This window comes from Gymnoscopelus microlampas (assembly GCF_963454915.1).
Source record: "Gymnoscopelus microlampas genome assembly, chromosome: 8".
Lineage (NCBI taxonomy): Eukaryota > Metazoa > Chordata > Actinopteri > Myctophiformes > Myctophidae > Gymnoscopelus > Gymnoscopelus microlampas.
The window spans coordinates 9,319,844-9,339,298 of NC_139945.1; the positions used below are offsets into that span (position 1 = coordinate 9,319,844).

The following is a 19,455-nucleotide window of genomic DNA, read 5'->3' on the forward strand; positions in this document are numbered from 1 at the left end:
AGATAGGGTAGGGCAGGGGTCTTCAACGTTTTCAGGCCAAGGACCCCTAGCTGAGAGAGAGATGAAGCAGGGACCCCCTCTATATTGTATAAAATTGTGTTTCAGATTAAAGTTTTTTTTTTTACTTAGTCTGCTATTTTTTCCCTCTACACCTATAGCCTCTTTGCCAAAAAAATAGCTATAGTTTCCCTCTACACCTATAGCCTCTTTGCCAAAAATAGCCGATCTACAAGCTCTCAACGCCTCGCAGCGCGAGGCGTTGAGAGCTTGTAGATCTGCTATTTTCGGCTAATGTTCCCCTCAGAAAAGGAATTCTAGGGTTCAAGTGATTGATGTAAAAAAACTAAATCCTATCACACAAAGATTTGGCGGACCCCCTATAGTAGCTCTGAGGACCCCCTAGGGGTCCCGGACCCCCTGTTGAAGACCCCTGGGGTAGGGCATTGATTTACGAAAAAAAATAACATTAAGGGTTAACATTATGGAGATACAAGGTTTCCACCCGACAGAAACGAAAGGAGCTGACATTGATGCTTCGCCATCCCACCCCCTCCCCTCAAAAAAAACAAAACACACAAGACTAATTTGGCACAGAGGTTTCCGCTACGCGCAGAATGTCGCTGGCTGTTTAAATATTAAGGGCCGCGTGTGTCGTGAGATGCAATTAAACCGCACAATGGCGCGCCGTAATTTGACGCGATTTGCAATCTTTAATTTATTGTAGTGCATTATGATGTCAGCGGGAAAGCCCAGCAGGAGGGGGGCAGCTCTTTGAATGTGAATATGTCCTCAGTGTATCAAGAGTTCCCCAAAAATGAGAGCATTTAAACAGCAAAAATTGAGAGATAAATGTAGCAATTTGTGGTGTAATTGCTCAATGAAAGGCTTGGTGGATGAATGTGTCAGCGGGCTTGAGTGGATGTGGATTAATAGACAATTTTGCCCCGCGCAATATCTGTCTCCAAAAGGACACTGTTGGATTTTAATGAGGCATGGAGTGTCCCGTCCCCGTCTGTTATTTTTTATTAATTTTTTTTGGCATTGACTGCTTTCAGACTAGAAACACACGTTTGTATTACAAAAATATTTGGTGTGTGACATCGCCACACAACTACACAGGTATAAAATAGAGGAAACTCCCAACACCTAAACCTAACCTCTGAATGCCTAATCCTATAGCCTAACTCGCCAGCAGTTCGCTTGTGAGGACCAGGAAAATTGTCCTGTCTATTTCTCAAATTCTACTGTACTTATGGGGACGTTTGTACAGTTTGTACAGTAATACAAGCACGCGCACGTACACGTACACACATACGCACACAAATGCACACGCACTGTATAATGCCGCAGCAGTTGAGATCAGATAAGAGGAATCCGTTTTTGGTATTTTTATCCGAGGCAGACAGTGAGATTTTGGGGGGGGGTGGTGATGAGGCCGAGAGCACTGGGGAAAAGAGAGAGAGAGAGAGAGAGAGAGAGAGAGGAAGATGAAGGGATGCGATGGTTGGGGCTGTTGCTGACAGATAGGAGAGGACGGCCCTCGCTGCCTTGGAAACAAGGCACCGAATCCGTTGTGAAGTTTCCCTCCGGGCTGCGTTGTGGAGGTCAGTGCAAGGCTGCGACGGAAAACGCCCAAAAAAGAAAAACCAGGATGCCCACGTTACACAGAACTGCCATCCCGCATACACAAAGCGAAACAGCTGAGTCCTTATTATTTGTTGTTATCCGTTGTTGAACAATAATGTCTTCGACGTACAATTCGAGACTCCAGCTTAAAGCGGCAACCGTGGTTCTATTTTGGTCACTGTACCTTTTTTTTTCACTGTACCAGTTTGTAGCGAGTTGTTTTGGTTCAGATGACTCGACATGGCGGATGCAGCAGAAACTCAGGATTTTGTGCAGCCTTTTTCCTGTATCCCAGTGATCTTATCTTTCTCTATTTCCCCGCCTTGTATGAAGCGCGCAGAAAGGCTGCCCGCAAAGTCCTTCCGAAGAAAGCAAACAGAGACAACTTATATTTTCTCATTAGCCGTCTCTTAGGGCAGCGCACACCAGTTACAAAATGTCCTCACAGAAGGTTTTTTTTAGGAAACCGTAATGAAGTGTCAGAGCAGGAATAATCATGCAAAATGTTGAGCATTGCTGCGAGACAATGTGAGGAGCGAGGTTTGATTTTGTGGAGACGAAGTGATTGATGTTCCCTTAGTTAATAACCTCTCGAGGAGCTATTTTACTGGTGAGTAACATTCATTGGTGAGACTGTAGCGCTCTGGTTATCGCAACAAACCATCAAACTATAATGCTAAATTAATGGAGTTCTTTGAGGGAACATCTGTGTTGCATGTCTCTTCATTTCCCCTCACAGCACATAATCAACTTAAGTGGAAAACACAAAGGGAGTGAAGTTATTATTTTTTTTTTCTCCGATGAACAGCGATAACCGCTGGGAATTGGTTCTCTGTTTGTAGGTGTTATTTATAGACCTAATTACTATGTAATTAGTCCTTATTAAATCCACATTGGTCATTAACAAGATCAAGTACAAAGCAATTGATAGGAGGCGTGTAATGCCATGCTCACTCCCTCGAGTTGATCTTGAAAGACATGATGCAGATTATTTCTTAAGATGATCACATGAATATTCTTGACAGAATCCCCACATGTACACACACACACACACACACACACACACACACACACACACACACACACACACACACACACACACACACACACACACACACACACACACACCTACACACACCTACACACACGTCTACACACGCACCTGCACAGACATTTCCAGCGACTAAAGAATGTGCATTACTGTCAAGTTCTGTTTCAAAGTCTGGCACTCCCGCCAACGTGGACAGACACACACACACACACGCACACACACGCACGCACATCTCAAGGCAGTCTTGTCTGTCTGTAGCCACCAAAGACTCAATATCACTGTCAAGTTCTGTTTTGATTGCCTTTCATCACAGCTCTCTCTGTCTTCCTCTCTTCTCTCACAGTCACACACACACACACACACACACACACACAGGTTTGTATTACTATTCTTGTGAGGACGTCAACACTTTAGGACAGCCATTGTATGAATGCCATTTAAAAGATATATATTTTGCCATTTTTCACCATAAGCCTAAAGCCGAAAAACAGCAGATCTACAAGCCCACAAAAAATAGCTGATCTATAAGCTCACAACGCGTCGCAGCGCGACGCGTTGTGAGCTTATAGATCAGCTATTTTTCGGTGCCGCACAACCAAGTATAAATCATGTTTAACTCTAATTCCAATCCCTAAACCTAACCTCTAAATGTCTAATCCTAACCTGAATGTTTTTCTGATTGTAAACGTATATCTCTAAAAACAAATGTTTTTTTAACTATAAAACAACCATTTGTCTTGTGAAGACCAGGAAAACGGTCCTCACAATGTATATTTCTTCAAATTCTGCTATACATGGTCCTCGCAAGTATAGTAATACGAACACACACACACACACACACACACGCATGCATACACAAACACAGATATCTCGAGCAACCTCAGGAGTTGCATCGCTCTCGGCTTTGCTAGCGTTTCATTTCTGTCGCAGATCAATCGCGCTTCTGCAGCAGTCAGCAGTTGATATAGACCTGTGAGGCGACTGATTATTGAGTTGCGACTTAAGAGTATTGAAGGCTGTGCGCAGGTCGGTTCTGAGTGTGCGGCAAAAGAACAAAAACGTCTCAACATCCTCAGCGTCACTCTCGGAGTTAGCCTATTAAGACTTTCCTTTGTCATGGATTTTCTTTTGCTCCATGGGTCAAGCATCAAGGAAAAGTAGTTAGAAACGGCTGCATTGGAACCTCCTGACCATTATCTGGTCTTGTCACTTCAATGAATATCTCATCTCTTGAGATAAACTCTTGAAAGATACTTCATTTTATTTATTTATTTATTCGGACCGCATAATTATACGAATAATATGCCAGCTCACAACTCCCACTGCATCTGAAAAGCTTTGTTTGACCCATTTAAGAAAAGCACAAGTGCTTGATGCGTGGCCATTGTTAGCGTTTGACCCGGTTTTGTCGCCTCTCTGTAATGTCATTGCATTTATTTTCCACGCTGTTGTTTTTAAATGCTTGTGCACACTGGTGGGACCTCAGAGGCCTCTCACGACTTGACAACTCAGGCGTATTTGACTAATATCTTTCTAATGCTCAACACTGGAAATCCTGGTAGTTTCTTACACTGTGCATATCTCCAAAGCATTAATATACAGTAGTGTTTTACAACTAAAATCTGGTTTTCAGACCAGCACTCATGTTTGATGCAGGGCATGGAAGTCGGACAGGGTGTGACGTCACACCCCGAAAGCCAATCAGATACTGACTTAAGACATGCATCGGTAAATGAGGAAGTATGCATCAAGGACGCTGAGTGATACAAAACGAGCGATCCTCTGTTCCCGACACTACGCGGGTTCCGGTCAGTGAGGAAGTGAATGGCTTTTTAGGTTTTCATCACGGTGCATTTGGTGTTTGTGTTTGGACGTTCTCTGTGGATATTTGTTGGATTGCCCAAATTCTGGAGGATCCAATACATATTCATAGATACTGGGATGCTAAATGAGGGCAAAGATAGAGCAAAGATCAAGGTACCGTAACTTTGCTTTTAGGGACGTTTATGGGGTGAGAAAGAAATATTTGACACGTACAATTAGAGGAGAATTTTTCTGAGGACTTAAGCCACACCAGGGGACATGTGAACAGGGACCACTAAAACCCTATACTTAGTCCCATTAGATCCCCTTTAGGGTCCCACAGGGCATACTAGGTCCCTCAGTGACGCTAGGGTTCAAGTGGTTATGTGAGCCTGATATATACGTCGGCGTACCACTGTGTATTCATTGAGCATTCGGGAGGGAAGTGCCCTGTCGTCTGTAGAGCAGTGGTGTTAAAACTCTTTACTTAAGTAAAAGTATCACTACTGCAATATAGAAATACTCTGTTACAAGTAAAAGTCCAGAATTATATATTTACCTGATTAAAAGTACAAAAGTATTGGCATCAAAATGTACGTAAAGTACCAAAAGTACCAAAATGTTCGAAAATAGCAGATCTACAAGCTCACAACGTGTCGCATCGCGCCGCGTTGTGAGCTTGTAGATCTGCCATTTTCAAATAGCCTAGGCATAAAATAGGGCTGAAGTGGTTAATATGTTTTATAATATCATAATTTATATCTGAAAAGTAACTAGTAACTAAAGGTGTCAAATAATTGTAGTGGAGTAAAAGTAGTATATTTGCCTCTGAGATGTAGTGGAGTTGAAGTAAAAGTACTGAAGATTGGAAATACCCCAGGAAAGTCAAAATACCTCAAAATTGCACTTAAGTACAGTACTTGAGTAAATGTACTTATAGTTGTTACTTAACACCAGTGCTGTAGAGAAAGGGAAAGTGAGGCATTCTGGGAGGCTCATGTGGGGTTTGTTTTCCCTACACACCCCGGCCTCTTCGACAGTGTCTTCGTCCTACATGTGTTGTTACAGTAGAAGTTACCTGCTGGAACATGTCGAGGTTCCTCTCACACTGTTTACAATTGATGGGAGACGACGATGTCAAATATTCTTGGTATTCACACCTCCACACCCCCTAACATACACACACACACACACACACGCACGCTCGCGCACACATGCACACACACTCGTGCGCACACACACACACACTGTAGATCCAGGTTTTGTTTTGCTCTGGGGAACATCTCTTTCAAGGTCTTTTGTATTGCTTTGAGAAAGGGGGAGCTTGATTCACTGCTATGTGGTTGTAACTCTATCCTCTCATGATGTCTATAATATTCTCTCTCCCTCTCTCTCTCTCTCTCTCTCTCTCTCTCTCTCTCTCTCTCTCTCTCTCTCTCTCTCCCTCTCCCTCTCCCTCTCTCTCTCTCTCTCTCTCTCTCTCTCTCTCTCTCTCCCTCCCTCCCTCCCTCCTGCAGTCTGAACGGTTCTCTGCCCAGCAACGTGGAGATCAAGAACAACACCCTGTTCTTCAAGGGTTCCGTGACCTACGACCTGGCCGGCACGTACGTCTGCGACGCCACCAACGGCATCGGCACTCGAACCGGCTCCGTGGAGGTCAACATCACGGGTAAGAATCGCGAGTAAACGCCCTGCCCCCCCCCGCCGCTCGCCCCACATGCTCCCCCCCTACCCTCCGCCACCCCGCTCTGGGCCTCTGGAATGTTTTTGGTTTGGTTTTCGCTTGTATTTATTTTTCTGATTTTCAATAACCCATCGCCATCGCATGTGTCGGTAACACAGCCGCCGTTCTGGAAAGTCCCTTTCAACTATACGAAACACACACACACACACACACACACACACACACACACACACACACACACACACACACACACACACACACACACACACACACACACACACAAAACCCATTCCCCCTTGAGTGCAATTGTACAGTACAAAATCAGCCTACACACAACACAATGCCTGCGGTCCAAGTGATTGTGTCGCTTGCGTGTGCGCGCGTACATGCACGCGCGCGTCTGTGTGGGTGGGTGTGTGTGTGCACGCGCGTACATATGTGTGGGTGTGTGCGTGCCCGTGTGTGCCCGTGTGTGTGTGTGTGAGAGAGCCTTGTTTTGCACTGCCCACCTGCAATGCCCATTGAAGCTAGACCCTGCAGTGCTTGCTTTGTACTATAGCAGGCTAGATGAAACGGGCCGGTGTGTGTCAGTCCACCACCCCACCCCCCGGCCCCCATCGGCCCCTAGATCCAGGTATATTGATGTACACACAGCAGGTCTGTTTTGTCGTCACCCAAGATAACAATGAGCAACGCAGCGGGTGCAACAGAAACACCCTCGCCTTCCCCCTCGAAAACAGCCGTTGACTCTTGTCTTTCTTCGGCGGCTCTGATCCTGTGTTTCGCTCTTTTCTTTTGGTCTTCTGTCATATGGGGGTTTTGGGGGAGGGGGGGAACAGAATAATTCTGGATAATTGTTGGCACACACGCGACTGCGGTTCCCCCCCCCAGGTTCTTTGCATGTTTAGGGGGTGGGGGGTGGAAGGAGGGGGAGACCAGATCTTGGCTCTGCCGTGTGACATGTGAATGTGGGCATCCTTCATGTATTGGTACCGGCTGTGTGTGAAACTGGGAGAGACTGTCACAGTTTTGCTCTGGTTGAACTGGCTCGGCTTCCTTGTCCTGTGTTTCTGTTTCTCTCTCTCTCGCTCTCTCTCGCTCTCTCTCTCGCTCTCTCTCTCTCTGTTGCTCGTTCTGCCTGGTTTCTGGGAAGTGGCGTGCTCCAACTTGCACCTCTCTGCATGACGACTCATGTTTGTGTTGCTCTGTCGTACGGCTGCTGTGTTTGAGTGAGCAGTGGTGCATTCATTGCTTTCTGTGTTCTTGCTGTTGCTGTTGTTGTTGCTGTTGTTGCATTTTGTCTTGCGGTATGTCTCTCTTCCGTATACGCCACTTAAAAAGGTATGTGATGTGATGTCATCGCATACATCTGCCTGGCGGAGACAGCAGGTGTGAGGGAGAGTGGTAATTGGAATCGCAAAGGCACGCGAACCAGCCTTAACGTATATCAAACAAAGCGCCGAGCGAAAGAAGTAATCTAATCTTTGGGAAATCGTCGTGCGGCAGCTTGCAATGGAGTGGTTTTGTTCCAAAAGAGATTACAACTACAGCATACAGCATAACGTACAGCATTCCCGGTGATGGGCAGAAACAAAGGCACTGAAGTCATTTTCTATTCCTGTGATTTTTTTTTTCCTCCTCATTGATTGCTTGAATTAATGAGCCTCACTGCCATCGTCCCTGTCCGTTTGTCTTCATTATGAGTTTATTGAATATTAACAGTCGGTTGGTATGTGCACAGAGAACAGTGCGCGTTCCCTTTCAGTGTATGGGTGCCTACAAATTATCTTCTTGAATGTTGTTTTTTTTACCTCTCTAATTAGCAGCGACACATAGTGTTGCATATTGTTTAACACCCACAGGGGTGCTGTAAGAGAAATGTAATGGATGTTAGATCTATAGTATGTACAGCTTTCAGTCACACCATTGTAGTCTGAATGATCATAATCCATCTGAGGATGTAGTGTACAACACTGAGTCTGAAGCAGTATACTGTATTACCTTGACAGCCGTTGTTCTTACCTTTACCAGGATTCATTGCGATTTAGCCTTTTAGCATCTTGCTTGGACTTACTTGCCACATACAGCACATTTCTTTCTCACAGCGCCAAGACAAAACACCCAAATGATGGCAGTTGTTGAAACTAGGGGTGGGGGGTTAGTATGGCTTGTGCGACTTCAACCACTTTCAACCTGCTGGTCCCTATTTTGGGCATGTCATTTTAGGCCAACAAATAAAAAAATGCCCAAAAAGAAATTACAGGATTTTTTCGAAACATCTTACATTAACTCTCTCAGTGCCAAGCCACGAGTTATCCCAAGTTTTTTCTGAATGCCCTCAGTGCCAGAACGAAAAATCCCGAGTAAAAAAAAAGAAATTAAACATTACATTTTTTTATTTTTTTTCAAAGAATGTTCAGAACCCAAGACATTGTGATCCGAAGATTTGCTGCTCCCTTCACTCCTTGTTTAACTTATAACTGAAAAAGGCTGTATCTGTCTTCCTAAGCACTTTTTTTTTCCTTAAAAAAAAGAAAGAAATGCTGGCACAGTATGAACATACTTTTTTAATTTTATTGGCACTGAGAGAGTTAAAATTGCCGTGTATGTGGACTGTGGGCGTCACAAACGTAACATCCGGAATTGATTGGCCAGGTTTCGTGTGCCTTAGTGCACTGATTAGAGCTAGTTGATTTTGGCCTGAACATCTAGCCTCCAAAAATGTCAAGAGTGATCAAAACTGTTGAAAATATCATAGTGCGACACATTTGTGAGCTTTCAGATCTTCTATTTTTGCTATTCGTCTCACTACGATGCATATAGGGGGTTAAGTCGTTTAGAAAGACGATCCAGCGGCTGTAATATTATTGCATTGCTGGATGGCAGGAGGAGAAGAAAAACTAATTGCACAAATTTTCTCTTCAGGACGCTCGATTTCGCAAAGCGTCTCATATAAGCCCTCAGAAGCATGTCTGACCAATTCCTGTGTAATAACAAAGGGAGGGGTGCCAGCCCAGACTAGTCCTCGCCAAATGCACATTGGAGAGCCATGGTCTGTCCACAACGCGGCTCGGTTGCATTCTGGAACCCGTCACAGACAGCCTCAAAAAACTGTCTGACTCTGCCAAATGATCTGTATGTATACAGTATACCAGTGGTTCTCAAACTTTATTATTTCAAGGACCACCAGATAGTATTATGCATTAGGCCACGGACCTCCATTACTCTTGAGAGGGCGCAAATGGAACCGAATAATTTGATTCCATTTGCACACACTCAGAGTTACAGACCTGTAAGGGTTCATTTTGGTTCCTAACTATCAATAATTTGGTGGGGTCGGTCGGGTGCCCGGACCCCACCTTGAGAACCATTAGTATACTGTATAGTCGTATTGCTAGATTTGCAGTTGTCAGCGCTGTAGTCAGGGAGAGTCATGGACTTGGTTGGGGTTAACAAATATATATGGTTTTAGGTTTACCTGGAAAATATGTTGCCAATGAATGCACAAATTGTTTGTAGAGTCTGTGCATTCTTCTTGTGAGGAAAAATTCTGTCTTTTTTTTCTTCTTTTGTTTTGCCCCTGGGCTACATCCAGTAATTAATCAGAGAAAATAGGCTGAAAGGCTAAATTAAAAATCGTCACTTGGGGACAAATAGATCATTGTGTGCGTTTTAGGTTTTTATTTCCTCTTATGCCTTAAAACGGAAGCTCTGCTTTAACCCATTAAGACCGGGAACTCATCTGAGTCACTTTAGATTTATTTGGCTATTCAAAAATCTTGGGGAAAAAATAATATGATTTAGACTTTTTTTTTTAATTGGCCTCAGGTCTTAATGGGTTAACCACTTAAACCCCAGCATCCTTATTGTGGGGAAGGCTATCGCAGAAAATAGCAGATCGGCTATTTTCAGCGAAGGCCTTCCCCACAATAACAGAAAACAGAAAATACACTAGTATAGTTCCCTGAGGGACTCCGGTCAACCATATGGGGTTTAAGTGGTTAAGCGTCTGACAGACAAGACTGCAGCATCACACGGTCCAAACAAGCAGCCTCTTTACCGGCCTGCCCTCGTCCCCCTGATAAGAGCAACCGCATATTATATGTCGTCTTTGTCGGGTGGAAACGTCATATTTCCCTAATAAAGAAATACATCACATGGATGCAACTGGGACGCATCATCAGTGTTGTAGCCTGGGGTCATAGGGTGTTTCGGGTCTCGCAACATACAACATACACCCTCGCCCAGGTGACCCAGCCAGGGTTGATCAAGCCCCGACTTACGTCCCAGTAGCACCCACGGTCAGTCCTATAGGGAAAGACAGGGCCACTCAGTCCGCTTCTCCGGAAGTACTCTGCCGGGATTCGGGGAGGCTCTGGCACGTGGAGGGACTAGGCACTGTGGGTTGTCTCCTGGCCGGGCTCCTCCTTCGTCTCACCAGGTCCAGGACCTGAGCGCTGCGCCAGATCAGGTGCACCGCCCCGATCCAAACATTTCCTTCTGGCGTGATGGTTCCTTGGGCCGATACCACTAGATTGGGCCGTCTAATGGTATTAGCTCCGCTTGCGGTACGCTGGAATGGAATGGCCCTCCTAAAGGCCTCACCGCGGGTTTTTTGGGCTTCTTCCTCACGGAAGACACAGCATGGGGCGCTAACCCATACTGCTCCCAAAACTGTTACTTTCCAGGATTAAAATTCAAAAAATAGCAAAAGTAGCAGATTTACAAGCTCAAAACGTGCTTGCGGATGTGCTTCTTGTGATGCTTTTGTATGACTCTGTGGACTACTAATCAGGTAGGGGGTTAATTTACACAAAAGAAACCTCTAAAAATTATATATGGAAATAAGAGGTTTCTGCCTGACAGCAAAAATATTTTACAGTCGGATCACACAATACTCTTACGCAGGGGTCTTCAACCTTTTCGGGCCAAGGACCCCCTAGCTGAGAGAGAGATGAAACAGGGACCCCCTCTATATCGTATAAAATTGTGTTTCAGATTCAACATTTTTTGTTCATGTGGTCTGCTCTTTTTTTCCCTCTACACCTATACCTCTTTGCCAAAAATAGCCGATCTACAAGCTCACAACGCCTCGCAGCGCGAGGCGTTGTGAGCTTGTAGATCGGCTATTTTTGGCCAAAGTTCTCCTCAGAAAAGGGATGCAAGGGTTCAAGTGGTTAAGGTAAAATAAAAAATCATATCACACAAAGATTTGGCTGACCCCCTGTAGTAACTCTGAGGACCCCCTAGGGGTCCCGGACCCCCTAGGGGTCCCGGACCCCCTGTTGAAGACCCCTGCTCTTATGGCTAATGTGCCCGAAAATTCTCAATCGACCTCGACTATATCCCCTCTGCCTCCGCTGATGCCGTGAAATACAACCCCACCCCCCCGTCTGCATTCGCTCCTGTCAGCACATCTCCCTCACCAGTTGTTAACAGAGGTGTGGACAAAGTATTATACCGTTGCTGTCGGGGCAGAAACCGCCTACCTCCATATTTTACTTGTTGTTGTTTTTTTTCGTAAATTATCGCCCTACTTGACCATACATACTACAGCGTCACACACAGTGTTGACAGCAAATTTTGATTTAGTCTTAGTCTTTTGAATAACACACCATTTAGTTTGAGTCCTATTTTAGTCTTCTGAAAATGTTTAGCCTTAGTCTTAGTCTAGACGACTAAATATCAAAAACCTTGGTCTTTTAGTATTAGTCGACAAAATTAACACTGGTCACACAAAAGTATCAAAAGTAGCAGATCTACAAGCTCGAAACGCGGCGCGAAGCGACGCGTTTCGAGCTTGTAGATCTGCTGCTTTTGATACTTTTGAATTTTAATCCTGAAAAGAAACAGTTCTGGACATATGAGGTTTCCACCCGACAAAGACGATACTCAAGTATTCAAAAGTACAAATGATGAAGTACGTTTTCTGTTTTAACATCATTGCTGTATTGAAATGTATTTGAAATAGAGCTTCAGTGGCTAATTCATAATGTATTTTTGTAAGTTTGGATCCCAAGAGTCCCTTCCTACGTAAGAAATGGTATCATATTATAACGAGCATTTTTGAGGACCAATTATAGGAAGATAGGCTGAAAATCGGTGAAGTGGTCCTTTTAAGTACAGTACTAAAGTAAATGTACTAAGTTACTGTCCACCACTGGTTGTTAAACAATACTGCACAAGCCACGCGCACCTGTGAAAAAGAGGGATATTCATCGTATGTATTTTTTTTACAGTTTAAAGATGCCTCACAGCCCCAAACGTACTTTGTATTTGTGGCAGAAACAGCAGGTTTTTTTTTTTTTTTTTTTTCGTGGGAGTTGAGGGTAATGTATAAGACAGCCGGAAGGTGAACGTGAGGGCGGGAGATGGTCTGTATCTCCGCTCTTCTTTTTTCATGTGCTTTGTGCTTGCCGTGACATTGGCCTCAGCGCGGCCGACCCTTAAGGCACAGGTGAAGGACCCGCGCCGAGCCTTCATTAACTTCAAAGCGGAGTCCGCGAGCCTCCCGTCCAGGCGGCCTTTAGACACAACAGGCCTGGCTGAGACCCCGGCTGATAAGAACACAAGTAGTGCTGGCTGCCGTTCAAGGCTGCAGCAGCAGCAGGAATGCTAGCTAAGTGTTCTCTCCGCATAAAAGGGAAAAGGTGGCCAAGCCAATAACTGCAGAACATTTGTTCAATAGTTCACACACTACAAAGCACCGGCAAACTACTTTTGCCTGGTGCAGGAACATAGAATAATCATTTCTCTCCCTCGTTAAAAGGTAGAAAATAAATAAAAGAATACCATGATATTTCACAGATGGTTGGATTTTGAGTGCGTCGAGGAGAATTAAACAGTCCCCGCGGCATTGATGAATCACGGCGTTACATAACGGCCTGTTTTTTTTTGTTTTTTTTTCCACAATCCATAATGATCCCAGTCGAGGCAAACACAAGAGGGACGAGAAGCACGGGCAATTTATTAAGCTCTTTACCAGAACAATGGCGCACATTTCTGTCACTTTTAAAGTGCTTGATTTACCCAAATGCGCCCCAGCTAGTTGTGTTATCTGCATAATTTTGGCAGTGCGGCTGTCAATTTTGGCTATGACGTTTTTTTTTCCTTGAGCTTTTATTATTTATTTATTTTGTGCATTCACAGAGTAATATAACCTGCCAGTGACTTGCCAGTGCCTCAGGAAGATAAAATGCCCCTGACAACTTGTTTGTACCGTTGAAAAGCTATTTTCTCCCAGTCGGAAACATCACTGACAGAGCATTTAAAGATGCTGCATTCTAATCCAGCCCCCTCCGTTTCCCCTCAGACGGATTTGGGTGGGGTGGAGTGGGGGACGGGCTGCTTCCCCAGATAGGGGCACGGCGCACCTTGTTTCAATTAGTCGGCGGGGTAGTGTTTGTTTGCGGAGATGGCATCGACCACATCGGCGGCGGCGCACAGGGGGGTGGCTTTCTCTCTCTCTCTCTCTCTCTCTCTCTCTCTCTCTCTCTCTCTCTCTCTCTCTCTCTCTCTCTCTCTCTCTCGCAAGGACACGTGTTGGCGCGATACGGTGTTGCCTGTCACAATCTAATGAATCCTCTCTCCTGTTTTAATCAATCGTCACTCCGTGGGAAAAGAGACACAGGTGAAAAATGAGAGTTGATTGAGAGTGGGGAGGCGAGGGGAGGTAAGGAAGAGGGGGAAATAAAAGTCCTGTCTACCACCGCGATTCACGGTGGGCCGTGAGGATATTGCAAGCGGGCCCCCAAATAATTGGCAAAACACTACGACAGTCGTGTCGTCATGGCACCAGGCGCAAACAAAGCAGTCAGCTCCATATATGGGCACAAAAGAGGTCATGCCCATATATGGGCATATACTGATGACATCAGGGAACTCCATATATGGGCATTAAAGGGACAAGTACTGCCAGATCTCCATAGATCTCCAGACATAGATCTTCATATTTGGGCATAAAAGGGACATGGATTGATAGGTACAGAGATCCCCATATATGGGCAAGTCAGTCGGACGTAGGTGTGAGGGCCGGCTAGCGGCTTGAACTCTACTTGTGAGGGCCGCGTAGGGGCCCAAACCTCTAGTTAATATAAAAATCACACCTGTGTGAAGGTAGCGGCGCCTTTGATACATTTTGTCATCAATAAGTGTTTATAATGTGTTTATAGCCACGTGTCACGTGAAGCTTGACCAATCACTTTGTTGACGTGTCTGACCAATCAGAACGTTGACGCAAAAGCCAGGTATAGAGGGCTACCGGCTAGCGCCGCTAAAAATGGAATGTAATAAAAATGCGTTTTCATTGTGATACCAATAAATAGGAACCTTACCTCTATAGACTTAGTAAACTGGATCTGAGTTAGCCAATTACTTGGATTACTTGGAAAGCTTTTTTCTCCATCTACACCAAACTCTTTGCCCAAAATAGCCGACCTATAAGCTCTCTTAACGCGTCAGATAGGTGGGCCGAGAAGGCTTTTGAGATTTTCAAGTGTACCCTGATCCAGAAAAGGTTGAGAACCAATGCTCTACACCAAAAAAAATCTGGAGTGTTGGTAAAAAATGGACCCATACAGGTCCGCCCCGCTCTTTTCCTCTGCATGTCACCAATCCACCATCGATTGAGAAATCTCCTGAGGTACAGTTGACAGGCTGTCAGGGCGGATTAATCAGCTAATTACCAGAGGGCCATTGGAGGCCATCTTAAAAACAAAAACCCAGAAAAAAACATTGACAATTAAATTGCCCTCAAATGAAAGCTATTTCTTGACAATTCATTTTCCAAGCGTTTCTTTTAACCATCTAATAGAATGCCAGTCAACCGTTAATGTGTCATGTCTGAAAGGGACTGGGCCCACAGTAAAAAAAAGGGCCTCTGATGATGTGGTTAACCCTCTCAAGATCAAGACGGGTCCTCTCATTAACCGGATCGTCTTTTCCGCTCGTCGTCGCCGTCGTCACACTGTGTGCTTTTTGTACTCGGAACGAATCGCCATGCAAGCGCCGTCTAAGAAAGTTGCTTCCCAAGCCTGTAACAAGCCTGATGAGTGATGGTTTTGTCGAAGACACAGCCTTGCAATTATGTCATTATCACCCCCTGAGAAAGAAGCCGGCATGGTTTCTATTTTGTTTTTTGGCCCCAGCAGGCCTCGGCGGCAGAGGGAAAGAATTGTTGACGTTACTGTGGCAGCCGGGGAAGGACGTAAGATGTTGTCCTCGTACACAAAGCGTAAAATGGGGAGTTAACCCATTAAGACCGGGAACGCATAATGTGTGTCATTTTTAGATTTCTTTGGGCTATTCAAAAATAGCAGATCTATAAGCTCATAGCGCGGCACTAGGTGACACACAGATGCGTTCCCGTTCTTAAAGAGTTAAGTTGCGTCTCGCTCTCTTCAGTTATTGCATCTGATAATCTTTTTGTTCCGCTCGATTAAATATTGACCGTCGCCCGTTCCCACGCAGCAGAACTAACCTTTGTAAGATTGAAAGGGGGGGGGGGGTGGGGGGGCGGTCTAACACAGTGCATAATTCCTCTGATTCAGACGATGACATTCAAAAGTACAAATTACAAAGTGTATTTACTTTTTAATATCAATGCATTGCTGTATTAAAATAAAATTATTATTTATTTTTTTAAATCTATGGTTTTCCAGAAATGTAAAAATAAAAAATCTATAATAGTGGAAATAGCAGCTTGTAGATCTACTATTTTCACTATTGAATAGGGCATAATCGGTTAATTCATAATGTACGTCCCCCCCCAGTCAAAAGCACAATATTTGTCTTTGAAATCATAAATGTAGTGGAGTGAAAGTCAAATCTAAAAATACAAATACTCATGTAAAGTACAGAGACTCACATAAATGTACTTCTTCCATGCTGTCCAGCACTGTGTGGGGGTATGAAAGACAATGCCTAATTCCTCTTATTTAGAGGATGACATGTAGAGGATCAGATTGAGCTCAGCTGACTGCCAGGCAGCGTGAGAAACCCAGCGCTCAGAGACTTAACCTGCTGCAAGATGGCTGAGCTTCCATCATCCCCCTACTCTGGACCCTATAGTCACTGGTGGAAGAGGGACTAAAAAGGCCTGTGTACTTTTCACTCACGCAACATTTTGAATTATGTTTTTTGCATCAAAATGTTCTTATGGGCCCCAGGGGGTCCGCAGGAAAATGAGTTAATATAGCGCGTCACAATCATACAATATTTGACCTTGAAATATCAAGTATGTACAATAAAAGTACCTCAAAATAGTACTTGTGTACTGTAACTGAGTAATTGTACTTTGTTATTTCCTCCACTGGCCTTATAGCACCTAGCAAAGGTAGATCCACAGCCTGTTAGTTGTACTTTGGGGTGCGTGTGTGTGTGTGTGTGTGTGTGTGTGTGTGTGTGTGTGTGTGTGTGTGTGTGTGTGTGTGTGTGTGTGTGTGTGTGTGTGTATTGGGAGGGTGCCGTCAGGGTTAACCTGGATGGAGTGACTGTGTTCTCTTCAATTTAGCAAGAAGGCGTGAGGATGGATCCTTCTGTAAGCAAAGGCGAACCGGCGCCGACATCTGTTCACGCTCGCCTGAACAAGCAATAGCTCGCTCTGCTGTGAGCGAAAAAAAATGAAGTTAAAAGAGGAAAACTCATATAGCACAAGGTAAAAGATGAGATGAATAAAACATAGCGCCGGGCCCAATGAAAATATAAATAAATAACGGGCCCCTGTGTGGCTTGAAAAGAAAATGCTTCAGCGGGTCTGAGATTTGGAATTTAGTTGAGAAGATAAAATGGCCGCCTGAAAAATGCTTTGCGCTCCGTGGCAGGCAGAAATCAAAAGCGAGGCGGAGGCGGGGAGATGCTGTTTGTAGGCGTCTTTGCAGGCTCAGGTCAACTCTCTGGTGAACTCTCTGGTGCTCGCACACACTTGATTGGCAGACGGCGAGAGACATAATGGGGTGACATTCTCCAGTGAAGAATTGTGCTAACCGCTTCAGAAAAAAATAAATAACGCAGCTATCGCTGTAAGCTGTGTGCTGATCCACAAAAGCCCTTTGTTCGGTGAATATAAGTCTTTAAGTATAAAACGCAGATCGTGTGGGGGGAGCAGTCGGTGGAATTGATTTTGTGGACGGAGTGCGCGAGGAGAATGCCTCCTTTTATAGCACAAGCTCGCATCATATCCACATCACGCCGTGTATATATACAGTACGGACGACTTAACCGCAGAGGCTTTCTACGGCAACCTGAACGACGGCACTTTGTGTGACGGAGATGTGAGACGTTTGAAATGTCACAAATCTCGCCTGTGCATCTCGAATCAAAAAAACACCTAAGTGGAAAAAGCGGCACTCCAAAGTAAATACTGCAAGACAGTGGCTCAGATGTAGTTTCTCATTTTATTGCGAGAGCGCCAACGCGTTTTCGGCCGCAGCCTTCCTCAGAGCTGATTTAAAAGAAGCCTGTGCACCCCCAGCCGTGTCATATTAGTTTGTCCTCGTCTGTCAAACGCCAGAATCCCCCCGTCGTCGTCGTCCCCGTCCCTGTCCCCCGTCCCCCGTCACAGTCGCTACACTCTAGCGCCACTGCTTGCATTATCTACCCCCCCCCTCCTCCTTGAATTATTCAGACACCTAGAGGCCACACGTTGTATGCGTTGTATATCATTACAGCCTCATTCCAAAGAAGACATAACGCTGTCAGGGCTGTGCTGGAACAGTACACACAAATGCTGCTAACGTGCGCTGAGGTCTTCGCAGGTCATCGGCGGGACGGTGCTTCAATCCCACCCCCCCCCCCCCCCCCCCCAGAACCATTGGTGGGGAACGCCTCTCACTATCTGGAGTGGATTTGGGTCCGCATGCTGATGGAGCGTGATAGCATAGCCCTCTCTCCACCCTCACACACACACACACACACACGCCTCCCACCCACGCGCTGCACCCCGCCTGGCCCACCCCCGTGGGCCTCTCAACGGGGAGGGTCCGCTCGCCGAGTATAGCTGCCGCTGCCAACCTCCACGCCTCATTATCCAAATGAGACATTAGCATGAGCTTCTTCCCCTTTGCTCACGCACACGCAGACACACACACACACGCGCACACGCAGACACACACACACACACACACACACACACACACACACACACACCACAGGATGCTCATAAAGCCTTCTGTTGTGCGTACGCAAGGGAAAGACGAGGGAGGGGTCCGCATCATCTCTTGTAGCGTGGTACGGAGGTCTTTTTTTATATTATTGTTATTATTATTATTCAGGGCAGGGGGGCAGGGTTGAGGGGGGGGGGAAGAGGAGGAAGCTGGAAGGGAAAATGTCTCCCCAGTCACCAAGGTGCGGCGCGTGAGAGCGGACCCTACTATACGCCACATCACTGTGATTTATTTATCTGTGCATTTGTTTCTGCAACGCTTGCTGCTTTTTTTTCTCCCTCTCCTCTCCTTTTCTTTTTTTCTTTTTTTTTGCACTCTCTCTCATCTCTCAGGAGAGATATGCAGAGGAGAGTGATGCTGTGGAGATCTAGATGAAGGGATAGAGGGAGGGAGGGAGGGAGGGAGGGGGAGGCTGGGTCGTTTGAGGCCCCTTCTACCCTGCTTAGCATCCCTGTCCAGTCCTATCCTCCTCTATACCGCCACCACTGATGTGCTCTCTCTCTCTCTCTCTCTCTCTCTCTCTCTCTCTCTCTCTCTCTCTCTCTCTCTCTCTCTCTCTCTCTCCCCCCCCAACCCCCCCCCCCCTCCCCCCACCCGAGAGGCTGGTGAAGTAGGTCAGACGCAGTCTCAGGGTCTGACCACTGGCTCCAGAGCTGCTGCTGTGGTGAATCACACTTCTCTAACACTCACTCTCTCTTACACACACACACACACACACACACACACACACACACACACACACACACACACACACACACACACACACACGTTCTCTCGCTCTCTCTCTCCCCCTCTCCCTCTGCCTCTCTCTCTCTCTCTCTCTCTCTCTCTCTCTCTCTCTCTCTCTCTCTCTCTCTCTCTCTGCCCCAAAATAATAACAAGAGAGAAGGACAGTGGAGAGGTCTGCTGCTGGTAAATAGCGCGAGCCCCGCCCCCGCCCTCTCTGCTGTTCTCTCCTCTCCTCTCCTGCCCTGTCCTCTCTCCTGGCTGGACTCCGCTCCACTCGGCTTGCTGACGTGCAGAAAACGAGGGGCTTGGTCGTGTACGTGGTACAATGAGCTGTGCATCTGCTGACCTCATAACCCACATGCCTGCGGAGCGCGCCGCTGTGCGAGAGCCGCGTTTAGCCG

At 45.8% G+C, this 19,455-nt stretch overlaps 1 protein-coding gene across 1 annotated transcript in view; it reads left to right on the forward strand.

The window, feature by feature from the left end:
- The window catches only part of nectin1b (nectin cell adhesion molecule 1b), a 149,337-nt gene that overhangs the window by 115,338 nt on the left and 14,544 nt on the right, over nt 1-19,455 (forward strand). The window contains exon 6 of the mRNA XM_084063800.1: nt 5,998-6,149. Within this exon, the coding sequence (XP_083919926.1) occupies nt 5,998-6,149 (152 nt within the window). The remainder of the gene's footprint in view (nt 1-5,997; nt 6,150-19,455) is intronic.